Source organism: Ipomoea triloba, chromosome 13 (genome assembly GCF_003576645.1).
Source record: "Ipomoea triloba cultivar NCNSP0323 chromosome 13, ASM357664v1".
Classification (NCBI taxonomy): Eukaryota; Viridiplantae; Streptophyta; class Magnoliopsida; order Solanales; family Convolvulaceae; genus Ipomoea; species Ipomoea triloba.
The window spans coordinates 27909625-27935806 of record NC_044928.1 but is presented as its reverse complement, the minus strand read 5'-3'; the positions used below and the strand labels follow the sequence as shown (position 1 = coordinate 27935806).

Here is a 26182-nt window from a genome sequence, read left to right as displayed (position 1 = left end):
GTTTTTATTACCTAAAACTATGTGCATTGAGATTGAGAGACTTATGAATGCGTTCTGGTGGGGTTGTGAGGGGCGAGGGAGAAAGGGGATTCAGTGGAGCTCTTGGGCTGACTTATGTAAACCTAAGAGGGGGGTGGAATGGGGTTTAGGTTAGTGAGGGAGATGAATATGGCAATGCTTGGTAAGCAGGGCTGGAATTTTATGCACAAACCTGATGCGTTGGTCACTCGAGTTTTTAAGGCTCGATACTTTCCCAATTGCTCTTTCATTGATGCTAAGCCGGGGTCAAATCCCTCTTTTGTTTGGTCGAGTATCCGTGAAACTCAGAATCTGATACGGGAAGGGGTGCGATGGGGTATTGGGAATGGGGAACATGTGAGGGTGTGGGAGGATCCGTGGTTGCCAAATGATCAAAATCCTTATGTATCTACCCACAACCCTGGTTTTGAGTCCTCTACTCTTGTCAAATCTTTATTTCATCATAATACTACTTGTTGGGACACCGAGCTGCTGCATGATATTTTTAATCAACACGATTGTGCTCGTATTCTGAGTGTTCCTATCTCTATTACCTCTACTCCTGATTTTCTGTTTTGGAAGGGGGAAACAAATGGTTTGTATTCTGTGCGTAGTGCCTACCGCATCTTGACTGAAATGTGTGTTACGGGTAATGGGTATGAATGGACTGCCGTATGGGACCTAAATTTGCCCCCTAAGATTAAGTGTTTCTTTTGGACTTTATGCTCTTTGCGTCTCCCTACTAAGGACGCTTTGATGGTGAAACAGGTTCGTTGTAATCCGTTATGCACCCTCTGTGGATTGGAGAATGAAACTGCAGTTCATGTGTTTGCAAACTGTGCCTTTGCACATCTTTGCTGGCGTATTTTAGATCCGGCTTGGGGGCTGACTGAAATGGATTCTATTGGGCAATGGGTTCTGGAAATGTTTTTGTCTTTGTCTCGGCAGATGGTAGAGAAGGTAATTGTTGTTTGTTGGGCACTGTGGGAAAATCGAAACAATAGTGTATGGCACCAACAAATGAAGGATCCTAACACTCTGGTCACTCATGCTTTTCTTTTCTGGGAAGCGTGGAAAAGGGCTCAACAGCAGAAACATGTTTTACCCTCACCTCAATCTAGCAGTTTGACAAATCCTACACACTGGAGTCCTCCTCCTGTTTCTTACTTAAAGGTGAATATCGACGCTGCAATGGATTTTGTTAATGATTATATGGGGTTTGGGTGGGTGGTTAGGGATCATGAGGGTCGGGTGCAGGGGGTGGCAATGCGGAAAGCGGCCGGCTTATTCTCGGTGCCTGAGGCTGAAGCGATGGGAGCCCGGGAGGCGTTGAGTTGGCTAAAAAGTAAGGGTTGGGAGCGGGTGATCATTGAATCCGACGCGCAGGTGGTGACGAGGGCGGTCGACACGGGTGATCTGAATACTCCCTTCGGGGCAATCATCCGGGATGTTCGTTCTTTACTGGACCAGTTTGAGTCGGCCGCTATGTGCTTTGTGCGGAGAGGCAGCAATTCGGTCGCTCATGCGTTGGCGAAACAGGCTTTAGATCAGCAGACACATGTTTTAGTTGATTTTTCTGAGCATATGCCGTTCTTTATTTCTGCTTTGGTATGTAAGGATATTATGTTTTAATCTACTGGTTTCTCTGGTTTTCAAAAAAAAAAAAAACATCTATAAATAACTTAAAAAATAAAAATAAAAAAGAAAGCTACTTACAACGTCGTAATAAACTGCATTAATAAACATTAAGAACGATTACAACAAGTTTCAAAGAAATGAAAAGTCATTTCACACAATCTAACATAGAATCAAATTTACTAGTTAAGCTAATGAGATTTTGATTCGCAGACTGTGTCACAAATTGAGAGTTTTGATCCTTAAAGGACATTGAGGCTTATGTCAAACATTTGATGGTCTTGCGAGTGTATACAAGTAAATCTTGCATACCACCTGAGTTTTTATTTTCATACTGAAGTACATTGACATTTTTTTTCAAATGATGGTACATATTCGGCTTATGTCTTTTATCGGATCATCAGTGAATATCTTACCTACTGAACTTATCAATGCTCAAAAGAGGCATTTCATTGTCATTACTTCGCCTAGAATGAGTTTCGCATAAACTTTGACCATATTTAAACTTAAAGCGCTCCAAACGAACCTCGTCACAAGAATGAGAACTGAGAAGGAAAGGCTCGTCAAATAAACTAGAAGAAAACAGGCTGCAATAGATGCAAAACAAAACAGCCTGCAATAACACAATAAACAATAATTATTAGTAGACAGACATAAAAATGAGGGAAGTGAGGATGTGAAAAGACAACAGCTTGGGGGCTCAATACGCACGGTACCCCACCCACTAATTAATAGTCCGTATAAAACTTGAGATTTAACGAGGAATAGGCGGAGGAGCGGTGGCCGTAGGCGACAGTGCGGTGAGTGAAAGCAAAAGAGGAGGAAGAGTGCGGTGGTGGAAGGTTGTGACAGAGGATAAGGGAAATGAAGGAGCTATTGCGGTGGAGGGAGGTGACCGGTGCTGAGAAGGAAGGTAGACCGCCGGAAAAGAAGGGAAAACGACGGAGAAGAAGCTAGTTGAAATGGGAGGGAATCTGAAAATATCAAGAAGAACTAACAAACTAACTAACTACTTCACAGTTAGTTTATAAGATTGTCATTTCTTCATCATCTTCTCCCGGTCGCAAAGCCATTCGTCTCTTCTCTCCGTTCGAACACCAAGCTAAGGGACACGCCATTGCCTTCGTTTCTTCATCTTCTTCTCCCGGTCGCAAAGCCATTCGTCTCTTCTCTCCGGTCGAACACCAAGGGACACGCCATTGCCTTCGTTTCTTCATCATCTTCTCCCGGTCGCAAAGCCATTCGTCTCTTCTCTCCGTTCGAACACCAAGGGACACGCCATTGCCTTCGTTTCTTCATCTTCTTCTCCCAGTTGCAAAGCCACGCCGAGTCGCACCACGCCGTCCACCGCTGTTGTAAGTTTTTGTTTCATTTTTTGAAGTAAATTCTTGAAATAAATTCTTGCAGTTCGGGGATAGTTTCTTAATTGTGCGTAAAGGATGTTTCCGGTTCACAAAAATACTCCAATGTAGTTTATTCTTGCTGCTGATACTATCACCTGCAGTGAATTTGCAGACTTTATGAACGAAGAGTAGCTCAAGGTCCACTTAGAGGTACACCGTACCAGTTATTTTTAAGGTACTAATTCTTGGTCATCCTCTACATGGGAAATTCTATTAGGAGTTATTCAGCATGCTCTGTTTGGTAATCTCAAAAATATTTTCTCATTCAGGTAAACAAGTTGCCGGTACTGAAGCTGATTCGATGGCAGCAAATGAGCCGAATATTCATGTAATTCGATAATTCTTTGGTTTTAGTTGCAAGCACTCAAGCAAGTTTAAATTTGAGTATCCTGCTGAGATATTTGAAATGCCCACACTTTAGCAGAGTAGTTCTAGAGGCACTAAAGTGTTAAAATCAGATATGTTGTGTATGATAGTTTTATCTCATAAAAATCTTGGATTTGGTGATAAGGTACTCTTGTTAAACAACATACCTTATTATTTTGTTTCCTTTTGTGCTTAAAGTAGATAGTAGATAGCTCAGGTATATGTGTATCATCTTGTATTTTAAGTTCCTAACTTACAGCAACTTCATTTATTTTCTTTTAATGCTTTTATCAATATATTGGGTTTAAGATCATGATGTAATTTGTAATGCTTATAATATCGGCTATTTATTAATAGCCGACGTTATAGGTTAATATTAAAAAAAAAAAAGCTTACGACGTCGATTTATATTTAGCCGACGTCGTATGTGCACCATACAACGTCGCTTTTTAGCCGACGTTTAGAAGAAACAAGATTTAATTATATAATTCTGCATATTTTATAAAAAAATAAACCAAGCATACCAAGATAGCTTTTTGAAATGCAACTAAACACTAAAAAAAATATTTTTTGAAAAATAAGTCTTTTTTTTTTTTGGTTTCTAAACACACTCTAACTATGATTTTGATTTTCATTCCTAGTGTGTAAAATCATGCACACCCTTAATCTTTTCTTTCTTACTCTCAAAATCAGTGTGGGTCTGAGTGTCAGACAGATTACAAAACTACTTGTAGGTTAATGATAAAAATGTATTTTAAAAGACAATTATTTGCTAGGTAAATTTTCAGAATGTTCAAGGTGTAATTGTGTACAACTTTGTTACTTTGCGTCTTTGGGTTTGCTCAAGGTGCGTGATTGCACTGATTTTGTTGTCTAGACTACTTCTCCATGCCTCTGTAGATGATCTATAGATAATGGGGTGAATGGGATATGATTTAGGTTTTTTAATCCTGATATATTACTTACTAACATTAGCTTATTTCTTCTATTTTCTATTTTTTTTAAAAAAAATTTGGAATGGCATTTTGATAAAAGAATTTCCTTTTTTTCTCAAAATGTCGCCTTGAAACATTGCTATATTTGAAAAATTCCTTTTGATTATTTGAGCTTTTTTTTTTTTAAATTAATTGTTTGATAACGAAGGAACTCATTTGTCGTAGAACATTGATGATTTATTTTTTTAAAATATTTTTTTCCAGGTAAATTTTAATTTCAACAATGTACAAGATGAATTTTCGCACACCAAAAAAAATAAGAATGTATTGCTCCCATTTATAAGGAATCAATGGAATTTTGGTAAGTACAAAAAGTTTTATTAATAATTTATTATCTTAATTTTATTTTTATTAATACCTTATTAATTTTTTTAAAAAATTATTTCAGATTGTTGTTTTGCTATAGCTACCGCAGAGGCTTTGGGAGCACTCTGCGTTGTGGAGGGATTACATCCCTTCCACATCGAGTTATCCGTACAAGAAATTTTTGATAATTCACAGAGGCTTCTTGCGAATTCACACCAGATTTTTGAGGATCTGCGATATCGTAGTTCAAATAGAGGAGCAGGAAATTATATTCGAGATTTTGGCATCTGCAAAGCATTGGACTATCCGTATCGTGGTCGACAGGCGACAAAGCCTCGGCCCACCGATAAGGTAAGCACGTAGAAATGTAATTAATTAATTAATTACTTAATTAATTTTAATTAACACTATAATTTAAATGTTTTGCAGTTTTCAAAATATAAATGCCAGGAATTTTGGCAATTAAAGACCGCTACGGATGAAAATGAAATACTGGCCGAAATAAGGAGATGTCCAATTGCAGGATTGTTATGGGCAGATGATAATATCGAGTACCTTCGCGCCGATGTAAATTTATTTTTGTTTATTTATTTATTTATTTATTTATTTATTTATTTATCTATAACTTTTATTTATAACTATTTATTTTAATATGTTTAGGAAATTTATGATCCTGATCCTACTCAAGCAACTCAAGTGAAAGGACATGCTGTATTGATCACGGGATATGCCACTATAGGTGGTATCCCGTGTTATGAAGTAAAAAATAGTTGGGGTATCGGTTGGGGAGCTCAAGGCTACGGCATGATAGCCAGGCGTGTCATGCCCAAAGTAGTAATTTTCAAATCTGCATATATTGAACCCGCCGCGAGAACTACTAATAATGGTTTAGCTAGGGCACGGAGGATTATATGGTGAACAACAAACTACAATTTACTTGTATAATACATTCAGTTTCATTTGATATACATTGTAGTTGCATTTCAGCACAAGTACAGTTTAATTTTGTTCCAACTATAGTTTCATTCGACATTATACATATAATAGTCTTGTTACAGTAAGACATGTTATTGAATTTCATTTTATACAAATTGTAGTCTAATTACAACACAATTAAACTATAAAACTAATTCAACTATGGTTTCATTAGACAATATACAAACTGTAGTCTGATTGTAATTATGTACATTACAATCAATAATGTACAGAATTACATACTAGAATACACAGAAGCAATGAAAATGATACACATAATATAAGCCTAAGTATTATCTCTTATGTTCCATGAGGTACGATATTGAAAATCAATAATGTACTGAATTATATTTCAGAATACACAGAATATAATAACAAAATACACAGAACTCATCTTATAAGTTAAGACTGAACAGAAAACGAAAAAATCGTTAATTAAAAGAACCAAAATGACGTTGTTATGGACCAGAGACTGCACACCTGGTCCACCATATAAATTGCCGAGGAATGGTGAGTTGTTGTACATTTTATATTTTCTAGATAATATTAAACCATTTATTCATAGTTTTTACTTTTAGATATTTCTGATACACTAATTTCGTTTGTATGTCTATTATATACTTACCATTACAACGAATGTGGTTATATTATTAATTTTTAGACAACGTGCTTTTATCGTTTAGGTTTTTAGTATATTTTTATATTTGGTATTAAATTTTAGTAATTATCCACCTTAAATATCAATTATAATTTTTATTGCAAATATTTATATTCATGATTTTTTCTTTCTAATTTACATATTGATGGGTGCTTGGTTGGGAGGAAGGAAAGGAATTACAATTCAGTGGGAAAAGAAAAATGTAGGAATAATGTAGAAATTCAAATTACATTGTTTGGTAGGGAGAAATAGAATTATTGGGAATGAGAAGTAAAAAATGGTTTAAAGAGTCCTTAATAATAAAAATAACAATCACCAATGATACTTTTGTCATTTCTTTTATTATTCTCTTTTTCACAAGCATTGAATTGCAATTCATGGAGCTACCATATTGCAATCGAACAAAATGAGAATGTAATTGGGGTATTCATTAAATTACAATTCAATTAGATTTAACAAAACGCCTTGTGAATGTTCACAATTTGAATTATGAACATTAATATGTAAATTATGAAAGTAGCTATGAACAGATACTATATTGTAACAGAGTCAATAGAACTCAAAAAAAAAATACATATTATAAATATTTTGTATGCTTTATAAACATTCAGTATATAAATTGTGTATTTTAAACTTTGATCCATCTTATAAGATAGACTTGGATACATGGTATAACTGTCCCGAGAGTAAGGGACATTCTAAAATTTATTCGGGTTGTTGTGCCGTGGACCCAGGTACCCAGGTCCACCTTGCAAGGTGGACCTGGGTCTACATTCATATACACTATACTCTACATTCACATACACTATACTCTACATTCACAATTTGTAAACTCTACATTCACACATTACAGGATTATATGTTTAGTAACTATATTACCACTGTTATGCATTTACACATTCAAAACTCTATATTCACAGGTCCTATACTTCATATTCACAACTTGAGAACTCTACATTTACACATTACGGGGCTACAAGTTGCTAGAACTTCTTAACTCTATTACAGATTCACACATGCATAACTCTACATTCACGATTTCTATACTCCATATTCACAATTTGAAACATCCACATTCACACATTTCTTGGCAACTCTACATTCACGATTTCTATACTCTACATTCACATTTTGAAACCTCTACATTCACACATTTTTGGACAACTCTATATTCAGCAATATGTTTACTAAAAAAAAAAGAAGAAAAAAAAGAGACAAAAACGACGTAGTTTTAGACCCAGGTTCACCTTGCAAGGTGGACCTGGTCCACAGCATAATTTGCCAATTTATTCTCTTATAAACCAAACGGGCCATTATGGGCTACCCAGGCCCATATATGAGGTAATTTTGAGTTTTCTAGTCTCTATATAAGTACATCACGGCTGGCCGATAGCCTCTAGCCGAAAACGCCAAAAATCATCTTCTATCTCTTCTCGTGGAATACTCATGGCCGCAATCTGTTCCCAGGTCTCCTCCGTCACCGATTTCCACCATACAAAACCGTTGAAACTAGATGAGGCCGTGGAGACGAAAGACTCTTCGAAGTCCGCTATACGATGGGAAACGGGTACTGGATTTGATGACGACTCTAGTGATGACGAATTTGTATGCATCTTTTTATCTAATCTGCCATTCGATTCAATTATTAGTCCTTTTTTTTTTTTGGCATCTGTTTCAAATTCATCTATAATAATTAATTTTACGATTATGATTTTGCAATTCATCTTCTGTTTATCCAATCTGCTATTCAATGTCGTAATTATGATTCAATTGTTACTACTTTTTTCTTCAATTCTATTTGATTTGATGTGATTTTAATGGTTATCTGTTTCTAGTCCATCTATAATATTTAATTTTAGGGTTATAATTTTGCGATTCGTCTTCTATTTATCTAATATGCTATTAGATTACGTAATTATAATTCAATTATTAATTATTAATACTATTTTGTTCACGTGATTTCAATGGTCATCCGTTTCAAATTCGTTGTATGTCAATTTTAGGGTTATAATTTTGCAACTCGTCTTCTGTTGATCTAATCTGCTATTAAATTACGTAATTATGATTCAATTTTTAATACTATTTCTTTCACGTGATTTCAATGGACATCTGTATCTGTTAATTGTAGGGTTATAATTTTGCAATGTTCTGGTTGTCTTGTTTTCTGTTGATCTAATCTGCAATCTGCAATTCAAAGTTGTAACTATTATTATTCAACTTTTAATACGTTGTCTTCCAATCCATTCCATTCTATGTGATTCAATGGGCTTTTGGTTCAAATCCATCTATAATAATTAATTTTAGGTTTATAATTTTGCAATTTATTTGCTTTTGTGTTAGGGTGTTTGCCCTCAAGAAGATGAAGAACTGGCTGAACTGTGCGACTTTGCTCTTTCTTTTTGTGAGACTCGACATCTTTGCCCTCAAGAAGATGAAGAACTGGCTGACTTTGCTCTTTCTCTTTGTGAGACTCAACATGTATGTATGCATCTCTGTGCTATTCCAAAATGTTTTCCACTCCACAAATCACCAAATTTTTGGATTTCAAATTTGAACTAGTTACAAAATGTGGCATCAAGAGTGTCTGTGGTAATGGAAAATCATACTGGATCATGAACAAATATTCATCTTTAAAATATTGAAGGTTTATTTTTTGTGTACAGAAGGTTAATGAATCTTCCATACCCCAAAAAAAAAACAAAAAGAACAAAGAAAAGAACATTCAATGTATTAAAAATAAACTTTCAAAATATTAAAAATGAATCTCATATCAGTGGTATATTTTATAGTATAGCTTATGTTCCATTGTATAATGATTGGTGGTAAATATATGGAAGTGTAGCAAGGGTAAGGGATATTCTAAATATTATTCTCTTATCAACCAAACGGGTAATATGGGTGAACCAGGCCCATATATGAGGTAACTTTTAGGTTTTTTAGTCTGTATAAAGTAAATCCTAGCTAGCCGAAAACGTCTATAAGTATCTTCTATCTGCTCGTGGAATACTCATGGCTGCAATCTGGTCCCAGGTCTCTTCCGTCACTGAGTCCGACCATACAAAAGCGAAACTGAAACTGGATGATGGAGATAAAGATGAGGCGGAGGAGACGAAAGACACTTTGAAGTCCCCTAAACAAGGGGAGGCGGGTACACGATATGATGATGACTCTAGTGATGATGACTTGGTATGCATCTTTTTATCTAATCTGCCATTTGATGTCGTAATTATGATTCAATTTTTAGTCCATTTTTGGCATCTGTTTCAAATTCATCTATAATAATTATTTTACGATTATAATTTTGCAATTTGTCTTCTGTTTATCCATCTGCTATTCAATGTCGTAATTATGATTCAGTGGTCACTACTTTTTTCTTTAATTCTATTTGATTTGATATAATATTAATGGTTATCTGTTTCTAATCCATCTAGAATTTTTAATTACAGGGTTATAATTTTGCAATTTGTCTTCTGTTTATCCAATTTGCTATTAAATGTCGTAATTATTATTCAATTTTAATACTATTTCTTTCATCGGCTTCTGTTGATCTAATATGCTATCTGCTATTCAATGTTTTCAACTTTTAATACGCTTTCTTCCATTCCATTTGATTTTATGTGATTTCAATGGACATTTGGTTCAAATCCATCTATAATCATTAATTTTAGGTTTTATAATTTTGCAATTTATTGTTTGTGTTAGAGTGGTCCCGAGCTTTCCTCTCAAGAAGTTGAAGAACTGGTTGAACTGTGTGACTTTGCTCTTTCTCTTTATGAGACTCAACATGTATGTATGCATCTCTATGCTATTTAATTATTTACCTCTCCATAAATTACTTTCCCTGAATTTGTCTAAATGCTCTACTTTTTAGCCAGGGGAGTGTTGGAAGTTTGAGAGCGGTTATGGAGGGAAACGATGGCATACTCTTTTCCATCAGTATCTCCTTGAATTTTTCGGCAAAAAGGCAGATGGTAGTTCCTTACGAAATTTTGTGGTGCTTGCCATTTGTTCTGATTTTTATTACGGACGTGACAAATTCAGAGTAGACCAATGTGTCTTAGTGAAAGATGATGAGGTGGAGCCGATGGATGAAAATGTATGATTTAAGTTAGTTATTCATTGAATTTGATGTGAAATCTAAATTCAATTCTTATTCTTATCTGTTTCAAATCCTACTGTTATTATTATTATTTTGCAGATTAAGGAAAGGGTGAGCATGGAGAGTGGCCGAATTTTCCCACTTTCACATGAAAAGCTGCAGCAACATAATGAAAAATTTGTTGAATTCTGCAAGTCTGCACTCACCTACTATGAGGAGCGCCATGTATGCAAATCAACTGTACTTTTCTGCCCTGCCCAAATCAACTTGGCTTGTAATGTTTTCTGAAATTTTTATTTATTTTCTCACATTTTAGGTCGGAGAAGCTTATGAGTTTGTGGAGATACAGACGGCAAGGCGGTCTATCATTAGAGGCATTTTTATATTTCATGCGAAAAAGAAGGCCGATGGTACTCTTACAACCTTTAAAGCTTATACTCATCCTCTCGTTCAAGGCATGGAAATAGACGTTGTGGGTTCTTTTGAGCAATATTTCAGACGGTACTAGGTGTTGACCTACAACACTGCTTTTAAGTAGGCCTTTTTGTAGTAGTTTTTTTTTTTTTGGAGTGTTACTGATTCTGTTACAATCTAGTATCTGTTCATAGCCTTAATGTAGTATCTGCTCATAGCCTTTTAGTAGTTTATTGCCTTTTGCTTTAAATTTTAATTTATTCTTAATAGTCCATGGTTATTCTAGTGTTTATATTTAAGTTTGAATTTTTAATAGAAAAAGTAATAAATCAAATAATGTCAATCAAATAATGCTGGGTCGGAAAAATTTGAGTGAAATTTTTTTGAAGGTGAGTAGCATTACTATATAATTCTATTAGTTGTTATGTTGAATTATTATCAATAATTTATGTTTATTATGGAGTATATTTTAATTTTAATTTATATTTTTAATATAATATTCAAATATTATTAACTACAAAGTTTTTTTAATAATTATTATAATATTATTAATTAATTATTAATAATTAATTATAAAATTGTAAATAATAATTAAATTAATAATAATAATAAATTGTAAAATCAATTTAGTACAATATATGAACGCTTATAAGTCATTTTAGTTAAAATAAACTAATTTAGATAATACCAGCAATGTATGGCAATTATCAAAATATTAGTTATTATCAAAACACTAATTTTTTAAATTGTATTGCGTGAATGAGATAATGCATTGCCGCCAATCTATCCTTCCATATATTTACATGCCACCTCCAACCGCTCCAGAAGCCACTCCCATTGCGAGCCTCGGCGAAGAAAACCCAATAATTTGCAAGTGATAATCGTGGATAACACTACAATTTGCAAAATATCCACATTATATTGCAAGTGGTAAGTTGGGATAACTTAGTTTAATTAAGCTAATGTTAATCCCTAATTAACTAGCCATTATCCAAAATAAAACATTCCCCAACCCACTTGCTCTATATAAAATTCTGGACATTTCGACAACATTCATCTTGTGGAGTCAAACCTATGTATATGTTGGCGTTGAACACCGTCCCAAGTTTCAACAACGTAAGCAATGATCATATTTTTCAAGCCTCAGCACTACATACATACAAAATTCCTTTTTTAATACAAACTTTGACCAGAGGCTTTTTTTTCTTTTTAATAATTTTTTTTTAAATTTTTACGAGAACATTAAAGATTTAAAGTAACTACTGGAAGGTGTACACAAGAAAAATCTCATTTTGTGATTCTAATTGACAAATAATCACAAAGAGATAAACCAACATTAGTTGTTTATAGTTGATCAGCTCAAACAAAAAAAGATCAATAAATCGTTTTCATATAGAATTGAATTTGAAAGCTTGTGTTTTCTTTTATATATTTTTATATATACACGTATTACAATATTTTCCAGAAATCAGCTGTATTCAAGGATTTAGGCTGCTAATCATTTTTCAATTAAAAAATTATTTTTAAGTAGGTTTGATTTAAACCCACGTTTTTGCTAACGTAGCGGTCTTCGATCGTGTGGACTTTATCCTCTGAAAAACATTTGACTAACATCCACCTCGTTATCCCCAAAGAAAATTTAGCACAATAATTTTTTTTAATAAATTAAAAATCTTCTTAAAATATTCATAAATTTTAACTAAAAAGTGTTATTATCTTGCTGTAAAACGATTTCACACCAGATTTATTATATCTAAATAAATTGTGTGAATTTTATAAATTTTATTTATTTATGAATAATTTAATCATCAAATGGAAAAAAAAATGTTAGTGATGGTGGGGTTTATAATCTAGCTGTTTTGAATTAATTATGAATTGCTATGTACGCGCCTTGGATTATTGTTGGAGGCCTATATATAGCTTATATCTTGGTGGATTTTGAGAATATAATTATATTGTTGATACACTTTCTTCTTCTTTTTGTTTTGTTTTGTTTTTTTTTTTTTTTTTTTTTGCGGGAGCCAAATTTAGGATTTATGTTTAATAATATAATCTTACAAGTTTTCTTGAATTTGTATATAGTTTGTACGAATTTAAAAAGAAAATAAAGTACATATATTTTTAGGTGATCGATTAGCTAGGTAAAAATTAAAGCTCCACTAAATAGTTATCAAAGATGGAGGAAAAAAAAAACGAACATAACAAAATGAGAACGAGATTTCTCCGATCCAACAATTAAGGGCAAAGAATGTAACAATACAACAACAATAATAAATGAATAAATAAACTTATTGCACAACATATTATATCTATTTGTGAGAATATTCTTGGGGAGCTTAGTTAATTCTAAGGAAGATGTTCTCCTGTTGTTGATTAAGTTGTATCTATTACGTCACTTTATTCTATGATATACTTCTTATCTTAAGGTACTTTTACACTCCCGCCACAATATACGTGAAGCCATAAACATTCCCCGAACAGTATTCAATGTTGCAAAGTAAGCGCTTACCATTCTTTTAGAAAACTGTTCAATGTGATGATTATACTTTTCGTTGATGCGGAGCGAGGAGGGGTATCTCCATCCCCACTCCTTGATGAATTTTATCCGCGTTATCATTCCCGTCAAGACGGGAAAATAGGTTCTCCAATCTATTAAAATTTGGTGAAATTCTCATCCCTACTTGCCTCCTCTAGGCACAATAATGAGATAACTCTCTCAACAACAATCAACATGCTAAATGGTAATGACCTTGTAACATGTCTAGCAAAGTTTAATTGATTGAACACCTCTTAATCACGTCAATAAAAATTTTGTCAAGCTCAAAAACCATGTCATCATAACATGTCCATGGCTAGCTAAGAGATCATATCAATCTCTACGCAGAACAACATACCCTAATAAGTATCGCAATACACGACGCACTTTTATTCTGTCGTGCACATCTTATCTATGCGTTTTATTAAAATATAATCCTCTAAAGCAGCAGATAAGTACGATAAACGTACCACGCTAAACCACTCCTAATTACCTTTCATTATCAAAAGAGATAGATGTGGGTAGAGATTGGAGTTCCACCCAAACATGGACAAATTTCTTTCTCTTTTCATTACAACATTACTTTCAAAATGCAACCCCAAAACGGAATGTTTTAATTGCACCTCGCTCTCCCGTAGGTTTTAAGATAACCTTTGAATTACCAAACCAAGAAGTTGCACAATTCCACACTTCATTAAAGAAACATTGTTTGGCTCTTAATCTTCCCAAAGTACATCCAAACAGGGTTGTTGTGACTTGCATGTGCAGTAGCTGGCCTGCGTGTTTTGCTAACATTTTGCCGTTTTAAGGCCCATGATTATTTGTGCTTTCCTTGTACTCCTTAATAAGTGGTCAGGATTAATTAAGGGAAATAATGAAATTAGAGATTGATTAATTACATGTAATTTTTAGTGGTTTAACATTCACATAAAGGGGCACTTTTAGCACGTAATTATGCACCATCATTTTAGCTTTATTTCGTGGTTAGGCACCTGAAACTGTAACCTAACTTGCATTTAATTTATATATGTGTGAGGTATAATCAAGATTAGCTATAATAATTATTTTTACATTTTTTTGGGGGATAATTTTTGTGGGGTGAAATTATTGGCTAATTATGTGGATAAAACATTGTAGATTTGACAAGCACATGGCATGGGTTTGTGATCAAGACTTGTCCTTCGGCCTAATGAAATACACCCCATGTAACTTGTAGTGGATTCACACACTCTTTAGTTGTGATTATTATTATTATTTTAATGGAAAAACAAAACCTTAAACATATCACTTTGTACAATATTTTATTTGTCTCATATAGATGTGCCATTTTATATATTATTGAATGAATTAGACTATTTTATTTAATTTGAGACTAGGATTATTTTATGTCATTACCCATGTAGTTTTAGCAAGTGGGTGTTAAGAAATAATCAAAATTTTGTGCAGAACTTGTTAAAGTCGTCTGTATATGTATGTACATAAACATATAGTAATGCCAAATAAAGAACAATAAAATGTTGGAGTAGATATTCAAGAATATAATGTTCACATAGGAACAATAGTGAATACAATATTCACCTAGTTAGAAAGACATATTCATATGCAGTAAATAAAATATCCACATAACTTTGCACAATTATCACTTAAATAATTACCACGTGTAAAAAAAAAAAAAAAAAAAAAAAAAAAGCTAGATGTTAGTCATCAGAAGAGTGGCCAAACTGAGCGAATGAAACATAATTCTTGTACCAAAAGTCAAGAGGTTGATATATAGTGTGTTGTTTACCTCTATTTTTATGTGATCTGTGAGTTATTATACAGTAGCGTGAGTTACCCAATACACACCCTCGAGTAGAAAAAAGAAAGAGTTATATATGTTAGTTTTTGAATACATAATCATATGAATTTTTAACCAATTATTCACATAAAAATAGATAATATTCCCATGAATTTAAAATTATAATGGAGTACATTTAAATAAAAAAATAATTATACTTTTCTTTTTATAAAGAAATCAAACGTTTTCCACTAATGTAGCAAAAATCTTATTGCAGCTAGGCATTCAGGTCTTGAACAACCTGTAGATGTTCCCGTCATCTCCTAATAACTGATTGTGTTACTGTATCATGTCTTTGGTTTATGTGATTGTATATATCTCGTGTGCGCCCGCATAAACACACAAGTTGTTACCTATAGTGGGATGTAATAATGAGTATTTGCAACATGCGTTGCGGGTAGGAAAGGAAATGTACAAAAAATGGAAATGATGAATGGAAATAGAGACCATTCATAAGGTACCTATAGTTAATGAGTCTCCCTTTCAACATGTACCTTCACGCAATTTAAAAGTTATGATGAGGACTTTGAGGAAATTTTCTTTTTGGGTGTAGCACATCAGTTGCTATCCTTCAAATGTTATAGTGATTAAAACTAAAAGGTTAAGTCCCTTGATTTTGTGAGGCTCTTCTCTTTGGGTTTTCATTTCATTTTTCTAATAAGAGTTTATTTTCGATTTAATCTTCAACTACATTGACTTTTTAAATTTAAATTTTAAGTAATAATTTGATCATAATTTGATGTAACTTTAATATAATTTTAACTTTAGTAATCTGTTATTTATTTTCTCTCTCTTCTCAATGAAATTTGACAAATATAAAAGTAAAGAAGTCATATATTCTAGTCAGACTGTTGACTTAATAACTATAATGTTATCAATTCGGCTCTTAGTGGGAATGGCCTATTTGGTCTTTTTGGTTTGAACTACTTAGCTACAAACAACCTAAAATGATTTACCTACTTGGGGTTTACCCTGTATACATATTTGAGAGTAGCGTGGTTGCGAATTTTCCTTGTTGGAAAGGAATAAGTTGAAATTTAAAAAAAAAAAAAGTGTTAGTAAACAAGTATTCTAAACTAAAAACAGAGAATGAAAATGATGAGGGAATTACAATTCCCTCCAACCAAACTAAACGAAGGAATTTGAATGCCTTCAGAATTAGGTGAGAATAGAATTCTAATTCTCTCCAACCAAACGGGCTGTTATGGGTGGTCTATGTTACTATGCACTTCGATTTGTGATTTGCCACATTATATTAAGAAGCAGTTCTCCAATTCTCTAAAGTAGTCAAAAAGTTGATCAAAATGTAAATTTCAATGACTAAAATGTGATTGAAAATCTTTAGTTTCCTCACAATAATAAAATGGACTTTTATGAGGATTAAACTAATACGAGTTCATTAATTAATTTTATCTAACTAATTACAGTTTACTCGATCATAATTAATTTTATCAAAGTGTTATTAGAATTTATAGGTGAACAAATATATTAGATGAAATGGTACGAATTGATCGAACCTATGGTATCAAATAAAAAATAATAATGTTAATTCGACCATAGATTTACTAGCTATATTATATAGTTACAAATTGGTGCGAATTATTCACCTAATAGCTGGGTATGGAGCACGTGGTATTGTTCACTGTATACATAAACTGGTGTTAATTTGGTCTTGGGGAATTGCATTATATTGACAGCTAAGCTAACTAGTCGTGCCATGAAAGGGAAATATAAGAGGTGCATGCAATGCATCCCTGCTGGCTAAACCTCCTCCGTCTGATCCTTATTAATTTGTATTATTATTATTATTAGAATTGAATATATATAGTCTTGGGAGTACTGTGATTTAGTAAACCCAAATAGGATATGATGTGTATGTATGCAAGTACGAATTGAATGAGATGAACTGACAAGAAATCTAAAATGCAGAGTATCCAAATTGGACATTACCTAATGCCTAGTTTGATTGGCTCATGCACTCCTACTCCAATCATTGTATGGACAAACCCAAATGTGTGGATTTTACACATGGGGTGATAAATGTTCGAATATTCTGCAGATGTATTTTAATCTTTATAGAGAAAAAAAAATTTAAGTTGCTATGTCGAATTACAGGTGTACAGATTGTGCATGAGTCATTTTTCAGGAAATATTTTTATTTTTAGTGTTTGATTACATTCTAGTAAACTGCTTTGATAAGATGCGTTTGGTTAATTTTATGAAAAATGAGATTATATATATTTTAATTGTCTACTAACAAATCAAAATAACCCTAATTTTATTAGTTTCTCAAAGCTTAGCATCCACCGTCGTTTCTCACCACAGCAGACAACAACCAAAGCTCCACCGTTGTTTCTCCTCCAGCGACGCAGCTCATCACCTCCACTGTCGTTTCTCCTCCAGCAACACAAATTCGTCACCTCCAATGCTGGCCAGTCGGCAGCTGTCACTCAAATAATGTTGTTTTGATCGCCAGGAAAGAGTCACCGGTGACGATGGGCTACACACTTTTGGTCGATTGGCTACTGGAAAACGGTAGCTGGCAGTTGTTTCTTCTTTCTCCATATTTCACATACAAAAAAGTATCTAGACATTTGAATCTGTTCTTTCCTAACAAATAATATTTGCACATAAGAGATGTCCATATTTTAATTTTATAGTGTGTTTGGAAATCCAGAAATCCAGTGTTTGACAAAGAGGAAAATTTAAAGTCAACGGAAAATGAAGCTTTGGTCAATGAAAAATATACATGTTTAAATCATAAATGTTGCGCTATTTCTCATTTGCTGCGTTACACAAATAACTCAATGGCCCTGTTTGGTAAATGGCTATTGGCTGATTAGGTTGGCTGTTTGGGTTAGAAGGTATGATTTGTGATAATATTGGCTGATTGTAGAAAGTTGTTTGATAAATTAGTTGTTAGCTGATAGCTGTTTGGTATAATTTCTTTTCTCAAAAAGCTAATTGAAAAACCTACTTTGAGTAGTCTTTTGAATTTTAGCATTTTGGAGTTACAAAAAGCTTATTAACCAAACAACTAATAGTGGTCAAATAAGCTAAAATTGGCTGATAGGCTGATTATTTACCAAATAGGGCCAATAATTAATATGTATCATCATTTTAAACTAATAAACAAATAAAAAACAAACTAAAAAGTATTCATCAATCAATCATCATGAATCACGTAAATAAATATATATTGATCAAACCAAACATCACTTAAGGATAGAGTTGCATTGTTTGTAAATTATGAGGTACAAGGCTACAATCTCACGTTTAGTTTGCTGGGTAAAGTGAAGTAACTATCATCTAATCTCAATCAATCAAAATTGAATCAGGTCGTTAATGATTGTGATGAGATATTATTACAATCAAAATGGCATCTAATCCTACAATATCTTAACATTAATTCTAAATGCCAAAATTTTATTAAATTACAAATAAAATGAGTAATACTACACACCCCTTGATCTTAATCTTCATCTCCTAATGTGACACTTTCTAATTGAATCCGTCAGTATTTTTTTTAATTAGAAGGTGGGGGCAATCCGAAGAGCAACTAAATCTTTTAGTATTTGATTACTAAGTAAATTATTTTTTAAATTCGTAACGGGTCAAAAAATTTATGAACAAAATATAAAGTTTTATTACTACGTCAAAAGATAAACTTAAAGCAGAAAATAACATTATCTAAAAGAAAATTAGAAGACAGGTTAACAATAAAATAAAAAAATTATTTTCTTCTGCGAGTAAATTAAAATAAAATCTTAACTTATTTATTTTAAGCCATTTGATTATGTGATATTAGAAAATTAAAGAAGGTGGAATTATAATAATCATATCACAACTAACACATGCACTACCTAGCTCCATATATCAAAGTGAGATGTATGCATATATCATATCAAGGATAATGATATCCATAAAATAAGACTATATATACATTAACAAATTAATCCATTTTAAAAAACCCAATCATCACCAAATTCTTCAATGAAACAAGGGAACAAAACCACAATAACAACACCCACCTTAATAACACTAATCCTATCAATAATAATGTGTTTAGATACACAAGAACATGGAGATGCAACTAAGAATCATTATTTTGGAATAAGAAAAAAAAAAGATATATAGAATAGAGAGTGATATATGTAAAGTAGAGATAGTAAAGATGGAATGAGCAAGGCAAGATAGGGTCCCATGAAGCAATAAATTGTAAGGGACAAACTTTTGGATGAAACTGAAAGGTTTGAGATGAGCATGGGGATTTGATGGCTTAGAGAGTGAATTATAGTAGAGAAAGCACAGTGGTCCTTTAATTGGGACTTTAGGTGGGTCCAAAAATCAGTCACCAATTGCATCAAATTTCAATCACCATAATGAGTGTGGGTCTACTATTTCATGTCGATCACATTTCCCCCCTTCATCTCACACTTCATTCAAGTCAGCGGATTTGAACTTCACCAGCCTATCTAACCCCACATTAATCAAACTTCAAATCTAACTATCTAAGAGAGAATTTTATATATATATATATATATATATATATGGCAAAGTTAATGTGAGAACATCTCTCCCTGAAAAAAGTGTGGAGACATCCACATCCTCTATTTTGAGAAATTAAAGACTAAGATCTTATCATTATTAAACTTTTAAATTTTTAACAATTATAAAAATAATCTCACTCTTAAAATTTTTCAATAATTATAAAATTGATCCATATTTTTTTATATATTAAAACTCTCGACCATTGATGAATTATGATGGACAACTAGATCAGTCATTATTTTGTTTATAGGATGGAGGACCTAACCTGTTCTTATTTAATCCTACCCATATATATATATATATATATATATATATAGGGCAAAGTTCATGTGAGAACATCTCCCTTGAAAAAGTGTCTAATATATATATAATTTATAATTTAAAAATAATAAAAGTTAGAATTTTCATGTAATATAATTTTGTATATGAAAATCAATGATTTCGATCTTTTTCTTTTAAAATTTTTTTCCAATTAGTGGGGAGTTGGAGTATAATCATTGGTAAGTCATCTCATCATCAACTAACCCATATTGATTAATAAAAAAATGTCTCATCACACATAAAATTTATACAAAAGATTCCATTGATATGCAGACAATATAATGCAAGAAGATTTTTGTTTGACCTATTAAGTATTTATAGGATGATTAATTGTAAAGAGAATAAAAGGAAAAGGAAGTATTAATTTTTTCTCATTGATGTGCCATCTAATAAAATTTAAAATTTACTTTATAAAGCGTCAACTAAGACTAAAAATTTATTTTTATGTAAATATAGATTATAAGATTCGAATCATATATGCATAAGATAACAAATATTGACACTATAATTTTAAACTAGATTTTTTTTTTGGGATAATTTTATTTATTTTGAGAAATAAAATATTTTTTTCTCCTACAAAAATGGCTTTCCCAAATGTAACATTATTATAAGGCCAGAAAACAAAATTCTTTATTTGTATTGATTACCAGTACATATAAGTTAATTAAAAAAAATTACATAATAGTTATACAAAAAGAATCTAGCTAATACAAAATTTACATAATTATCAACTAATCATTTTAATAGGGGAATATATATATATATATATATATATATATATATATATAATGATGTCGATTCAACAGGGTAAAGTAGAATTCTCCTTGAATTATAATTTACTGTGAGGAGTTATGAGTCAAATTTAATAAGCATCATTAAACATATGGTCTTGTTAAAGTCTAGCAGCTTACTAATTCCAGCCTCATTCTTTGACAAAGTATTCCATTAAGTTCTCTTTTAAGTCATTTTAATAACAGTGTACTACCCATAATTACTAACTTAAATATGATATCATTTTTGGTAATATCTACAAGATTTATATATATATATATACCAATTAAATTAAACTTTAGATTAATCTCCCCTCCATGTTACATAATTAATATTAACAAAAAAATTATTTGGTTGAAACATTTGGTGGATGGCACACCAACGGAAGGTGCAAGTTATTCATATATAGCTAGAGAACAAAATATGGTTGCTAATTTCTTTTTTGCTCACTTTAACATGTGCAAAAATTTTATTAAGTTGACATTTCTTCGCGATTTCTTCAGCAATTGTTGCCAAGAAAGGCAGGTTTTATGAAGTCAATCAGTTTTGGTTGTTCCTTTTATATTACATTTTACTCTATTATAAACATGGTTGAAAAAATCGCTAGGCGCTCGAGCGCCTGTGTATTTTTTTATTTTATTTTTAAAAAATTTTTTTTAATTTTTTAAAGATTAATAATTATAAACTATTTAATACTTGAACAATTTTAGGATTATTTCGCTTAAAACGATGTTGTTTTGCGTGAATTAACACATTTTTAAAAAAGAATAGCTAGTCGGCACCTAACTAGACCACCGATTATGGTGATACACTAGGCGGTCGGCCGGCGCCTAGTGCCTAGGCGACGACTAATCAGTGCCTATGCGGGATTTTTGCAAAATTGATTATAAAGTGGATATAATTTTCTAGATAGTCAAAAATCAAAAGAGGTTATTATCCCCTCATGGCCTTGTCAAATGTACTATTGTTGCCCGGCCTGTATTATGTATAATAAGCTGAATATATGCTAAATACATTTCTGTATTGAAAATTATTCCCATTTTATATTCTAATGGCCACCCCACATGATGAAAAGATATTAAGATTGTAATTTTCCAATTTTCAGTCTCAAGAGCCATATATGCTTTGAATTCCTGACTTAAATTAATCAATTCGATTCAGTCTGTAAATTGACTAATTACATCCACTTATCCGAATGAAATAAGTCAACAATTAACACCAACTCATTCCAATGAATTAACGGAAGACAATTCATCATCTACTCCGCTAAAATAACAACAACACACAAATCTGTATAGAGATAAGGGTACACATGAGACTTTTAATACATATGGAAGAATATGAGAGAATATGTTAGACAATAGACATTTTATGACTATCCCCCTTTTTATTTATAATCTAATAAGATTTTATACTTAATTTTTAAGCTTCAAAAAGATTGCTCACTGGGTAAAATGTATTCTCAGACCCTAGCTTGCAAAGGTCCCCGAGGAGATAACTAGCATAGGCAAGTCATAGCTGGACAAATTATATTATGGACCATGGAAATGTATATTTTTAATATACTGAATGTACACTATTTTTGTACTGAAATTTCATTATTTGGTAGTATATGAATATAGTATACCAAATAATTTACATTGCTCAATAGTGTTTTATTTCATTCTTATCCCTAAAAATTTATTAGTCATTTGATATTATGTAATAATACATTGAACATTAAAAAATATTTCTTACTCCTTTTAAATTTTCTCTCCTAATTTTTCGTCCATGAATTAACTAATCCACTTATTTGTAAGCCCTATTTGGTGACATAATTAGCTTATTAGTCAATTTTGACTTATTTGACCACTATTAACTATTTGATTTAGTTAAATAATTGATATGAGTGTTTAGTTTTTTTTGACCACTTATTGCACCAAAATGCAAAAATTTGAAAAGCTACACAAAACAATTTTTTTGATCAGTTTTTTTTAGAAAGTCATTTTGCATGTAATCTGATATCAACTAACAACTAAGTTGCCGAACACTTTTTTCTAATTAATCAATATTATCAATTAGTCAAACTCACTAGCCCAATCAGCTAATAGCTATTTAACAAAACACTATCATAATAAAAAATTATGTTATTTAAAAAAAAATTAAGAGAGACGTGCTATGTGTAGCATATCTCTTGAATGTGTATTGCTTTTGAGAAACAAAAATGGTAATTGGGCATTAAAAAAATGTAGAGGGAGGGACAAGAAGTGGGAAAAGCGGAGTAAACGGCGGTACGTGGCGGCGAAAGAAGGGAGGATCGGATCGGAGCGGAGCGGTTTCAAGGGTTTCGGCTTTACTCTTTAGGATGAGGTAGCCTATACTATTTCCCCACTTTTAGACCCTACACGTGGAGCCTTCTTAACTCTCCTCTCCTGGGGACCATTTTTGATGGCTTCTCTAACAACGCACGCGCCTACAATTTGCTCCGCCGCCAAAGCCACCACGTTTCCGCCTCTCTCTCTCTCTACACTATTTCAATCACGTTTTCTCTTCCCTTCCTCGTATTTTTCTTTTTCTTAAAAACAAAAAAGAAAAAATTCCTTTGTATTGGACACGCTTTCATTTCCTAATATTATAATACTTTATTATCAAACAAGTTCTTTTTTTTTTAGAACTAAATTCCAGTCTGATTAAGTTAATACTTGTATGAAAATGACAAATTTTGTTTTGAAAATTCAACTTGAAATTGGATTATTATTCTCGTCGTCGTGGCTCTTTCCAAGTCTATCTTTCCCTTGTTTGGAGGCTTAATTATTAATTAGCTTAACAATTAAGTCGACATTTGAATGTTGTTATTCAATTTTGTAATTGATTGTAAGGTTATCTATAATCATAAAATACAATTTCACTATCAATGTGCTGTGAATGCAATTGTCTTCAAATTCACGGTGAGTATTCTGTCACCATTTCAGATCTCGAGTCCTAATATGCTTTAACTAAGAAAATTTATGATTTGACCACAAGGTATCGTCTAATTTGTGTCAAAATTCACAATGGGTACTTTGCCAAACTGCCATCTCGAGTCCTAATGCCAGCCTTGCTAAATGACAAGGTATTGCCTGATTTGTGTCAAAATTAAAAGCTTGCAATATTTTTTTTTTTGAGTACTATAGACTAACTACTTTCTCAACCAAAGAGCCAAAGTTACCACCACTAAGGCTCAAACCCACCCCTTCTCATGCAGGATGTAACTGAGTGCCACTAGACCACAAAATTTTTGGCTAAAAGCTTGCAATATAATTTGCCTTAAAATAAATGTACCTTGCACAATTGAAGCCACACTCCTTTTGAAGGTGAAAACAGTCTAAGTTATGACTTAAAGGGTCATAAAAATTTAGCATCATAAGTCAGTATAAGAAATATAAAATAATTAATGATGGAGTAGAAGAATAAAAATTGTTCTTTCCTTTCCTCTTTATTGAAGAGGAATATAGAAAACATTTGAAATACATATATTTATTATTTAATTTAAAGCATTTAATATTTATATATAACATCGCATTTGCATATATTATATATTTATGTGGCATGTTCACATCAATATATATTAATTTATGCCACGTTAACGGATATGTAAGTAATTTTAATAGATATAGTTAACGGTGTTAAATTCATTCATGCATTATCTTTATCAATTCTATACGTATAAGAATCAAATTATTTATAACTTTAATATTAACATTAAAGTAAATAAAGTCACATAGTAAATAAATATGTTTATTCAAAGATGCACGTATACACGTTGTGCAATCATTTATTTATTGGAAACGTACTATTACACTAATTAATATCGAGTAAAAAAGTAAAAGAAAGAAGACTTTTAAATTATGCCATAATTTTAACCCCACTAAAATATTGGTGTATCGACACGTACAATAATAATCTACGTGGAAGTATACTTTATATAATTAAGAAATTTTCTACAACACAATTCTTTTACAAAAAAATATTGCCATCTTTTTCTTTCTTCTGTGTGTCTGTTTAGTTGGGTTTGGAGAGTTTAGCCAAGATATTACGCAAGTATAAAGGAATAAAGTTGTCTGTTGCTAGCAATAGATTTTGGTACTGGTCCATGGAATCGAACCCTAGGCACAGGAGCTGGCCCAAGGGGAAGTGTGACTTATAGGTTATCCAGGAATTCTTCTCGACAAAGAAGCTCATTTGCCACGAGCTAGCCCTTTGGGTTCTTCGTCTCTATTATTACATTAGTAGTATGTATACCAATTGTATCGTGTTATTAATTATAATTTTTTTAAAGGATTGTATCGTGTTATATATGTATTACAACGCAGTAATCCACCCCCTCTCATGTGGGGTGCAACCGGGTGCCATTAGACCACAAGGTCTTTGGCAACAAAAAAATACTTTAATTCATTTATTATCTCATATTAATATGAGTATTTTTTTAGATGACAATAATACTCGTAACAATTATTTCACGATATATATTAAGAAAATGTACATACATGTACATATATATGCACATACATATGTGTGTATCTACGTATCTTTGTTTGTGTGTATATATATTATTGGAATATTTGAGTAATGTGTGAACAAATGTGAATACATCCAAATGTATATATACCACGGTACATAATATTATATACCTTCTCCAATGCACTTATAATAGTTTATTTGCATACATAACACATACCTACGACATTTGGCAAGAGACAAAACAAAAGGTGGCTAGCAGGAAAGAAATCAAAAGTTGGTTCTTGTTTTTTAAGTTTTGTTGAGAAGAGCAAACAAGGAAAAGATTAAAAGAGTTGGCTATAAATGGGTATGATCCAAGACATTTTTTCTTTGCATCATTAACTAAATATTTATCTATTTTTGTATATCACCTAGTGTTATTTATATTATATTATATTATATATTAAATGGATTTAAAAATGAAAAAGAAAACTAAAAGAAAATAGCGTAAGATCAAGTGGCGGACAACTATCCTCCAACCCTAACGTGCCTAAGGGCGCAAGCATGCAATAAAAACAACAAAGACATCATCTTCAACTTTATTTTTTTTACTTTTTAAAAAGCCTACTAATATATTGTTCAATCGTATAGTTTAGATATTGGCAGTTTTTACATTTTGGAGTGTCGTGGGAAAGAAGGGCTAAGGTGGAGAGTCGTTTTTTTTTTCTTTTTTTCTTTTTTTTCTTTTTAAATTGGATCGAGATACTCTCATATTTTGTCTCACGTTGAGTCTATATTGTTTCCTAAATGTTGAATCCCCAAGGGCCCCTGCCCAGATT

The 26182-nt window shown here is 32.1% G+C and overlaps 1 protein-coding gene across 2 annotated transcripts; it reads left to right on the top strand.

The window, feature by feature from the left end:
• The first annotated feature begins 7760 nt into the window (after positions 1 to 7760).
• LOC116002397 lies at positions 7761 to 11168 on the top strand. Of its 2 annotated transcripts, none has more exons than XM_031242526.1 (7): positions 7761 to 7961; positions 8697 to 8834; positions 9387 to 9542; positions 10059 to 10142; positions 10228 to 10452; positions 10555 to 10680; positions 10772 to 11168. In XM_031242526.1, the coding sequence occupies exons 1-7, from the start codon at positions 7803 to 7805 to the stop codon at positions 10961 to 10963; spliced, it is 1080 nt and encodes a 359-aa protein (XP_031098386.1). In that variant the 5' UTR covers positions 7761 to 7802; the 3' UTR covers positions 10964 to 11168. The 2 variants fall into 2 exon arrangements, with proteins under 2 accessions (XP_031098386.1, XP_031098387.1); XM_031242527.1 differs by having other exon boundaries at positions 7762 to 7923.
• Positions 11169 to 26182: the final 15014 nt, after the last annotated feature.

Excerpts from the sequence above, each read along its gene's own strand:
- LOC116002397 (XM_031242526.1), top strand. The coding sequence starts at position 7,803 with ATGGCCGCAATCTGTTCCCAGGTCTCCTCCGTCACCGATTTCCACCAT. Across the intron at positions 7,962-8,696 it reads ACTCTAGTGATGACGAATTT|GGTGTTTGCCCTCAAGAAGA; the intron begins GTATGCATCTTT and ends CTTTTGTGTTAG. Across the intron at positions 10,143-10,227 it reads CTCTTTATGAGACTCAACAT|CCAGGGGAGTGTTGGAAGTT; the intron begins GTATGTATGCAT and ends TCTACTTTTTAG.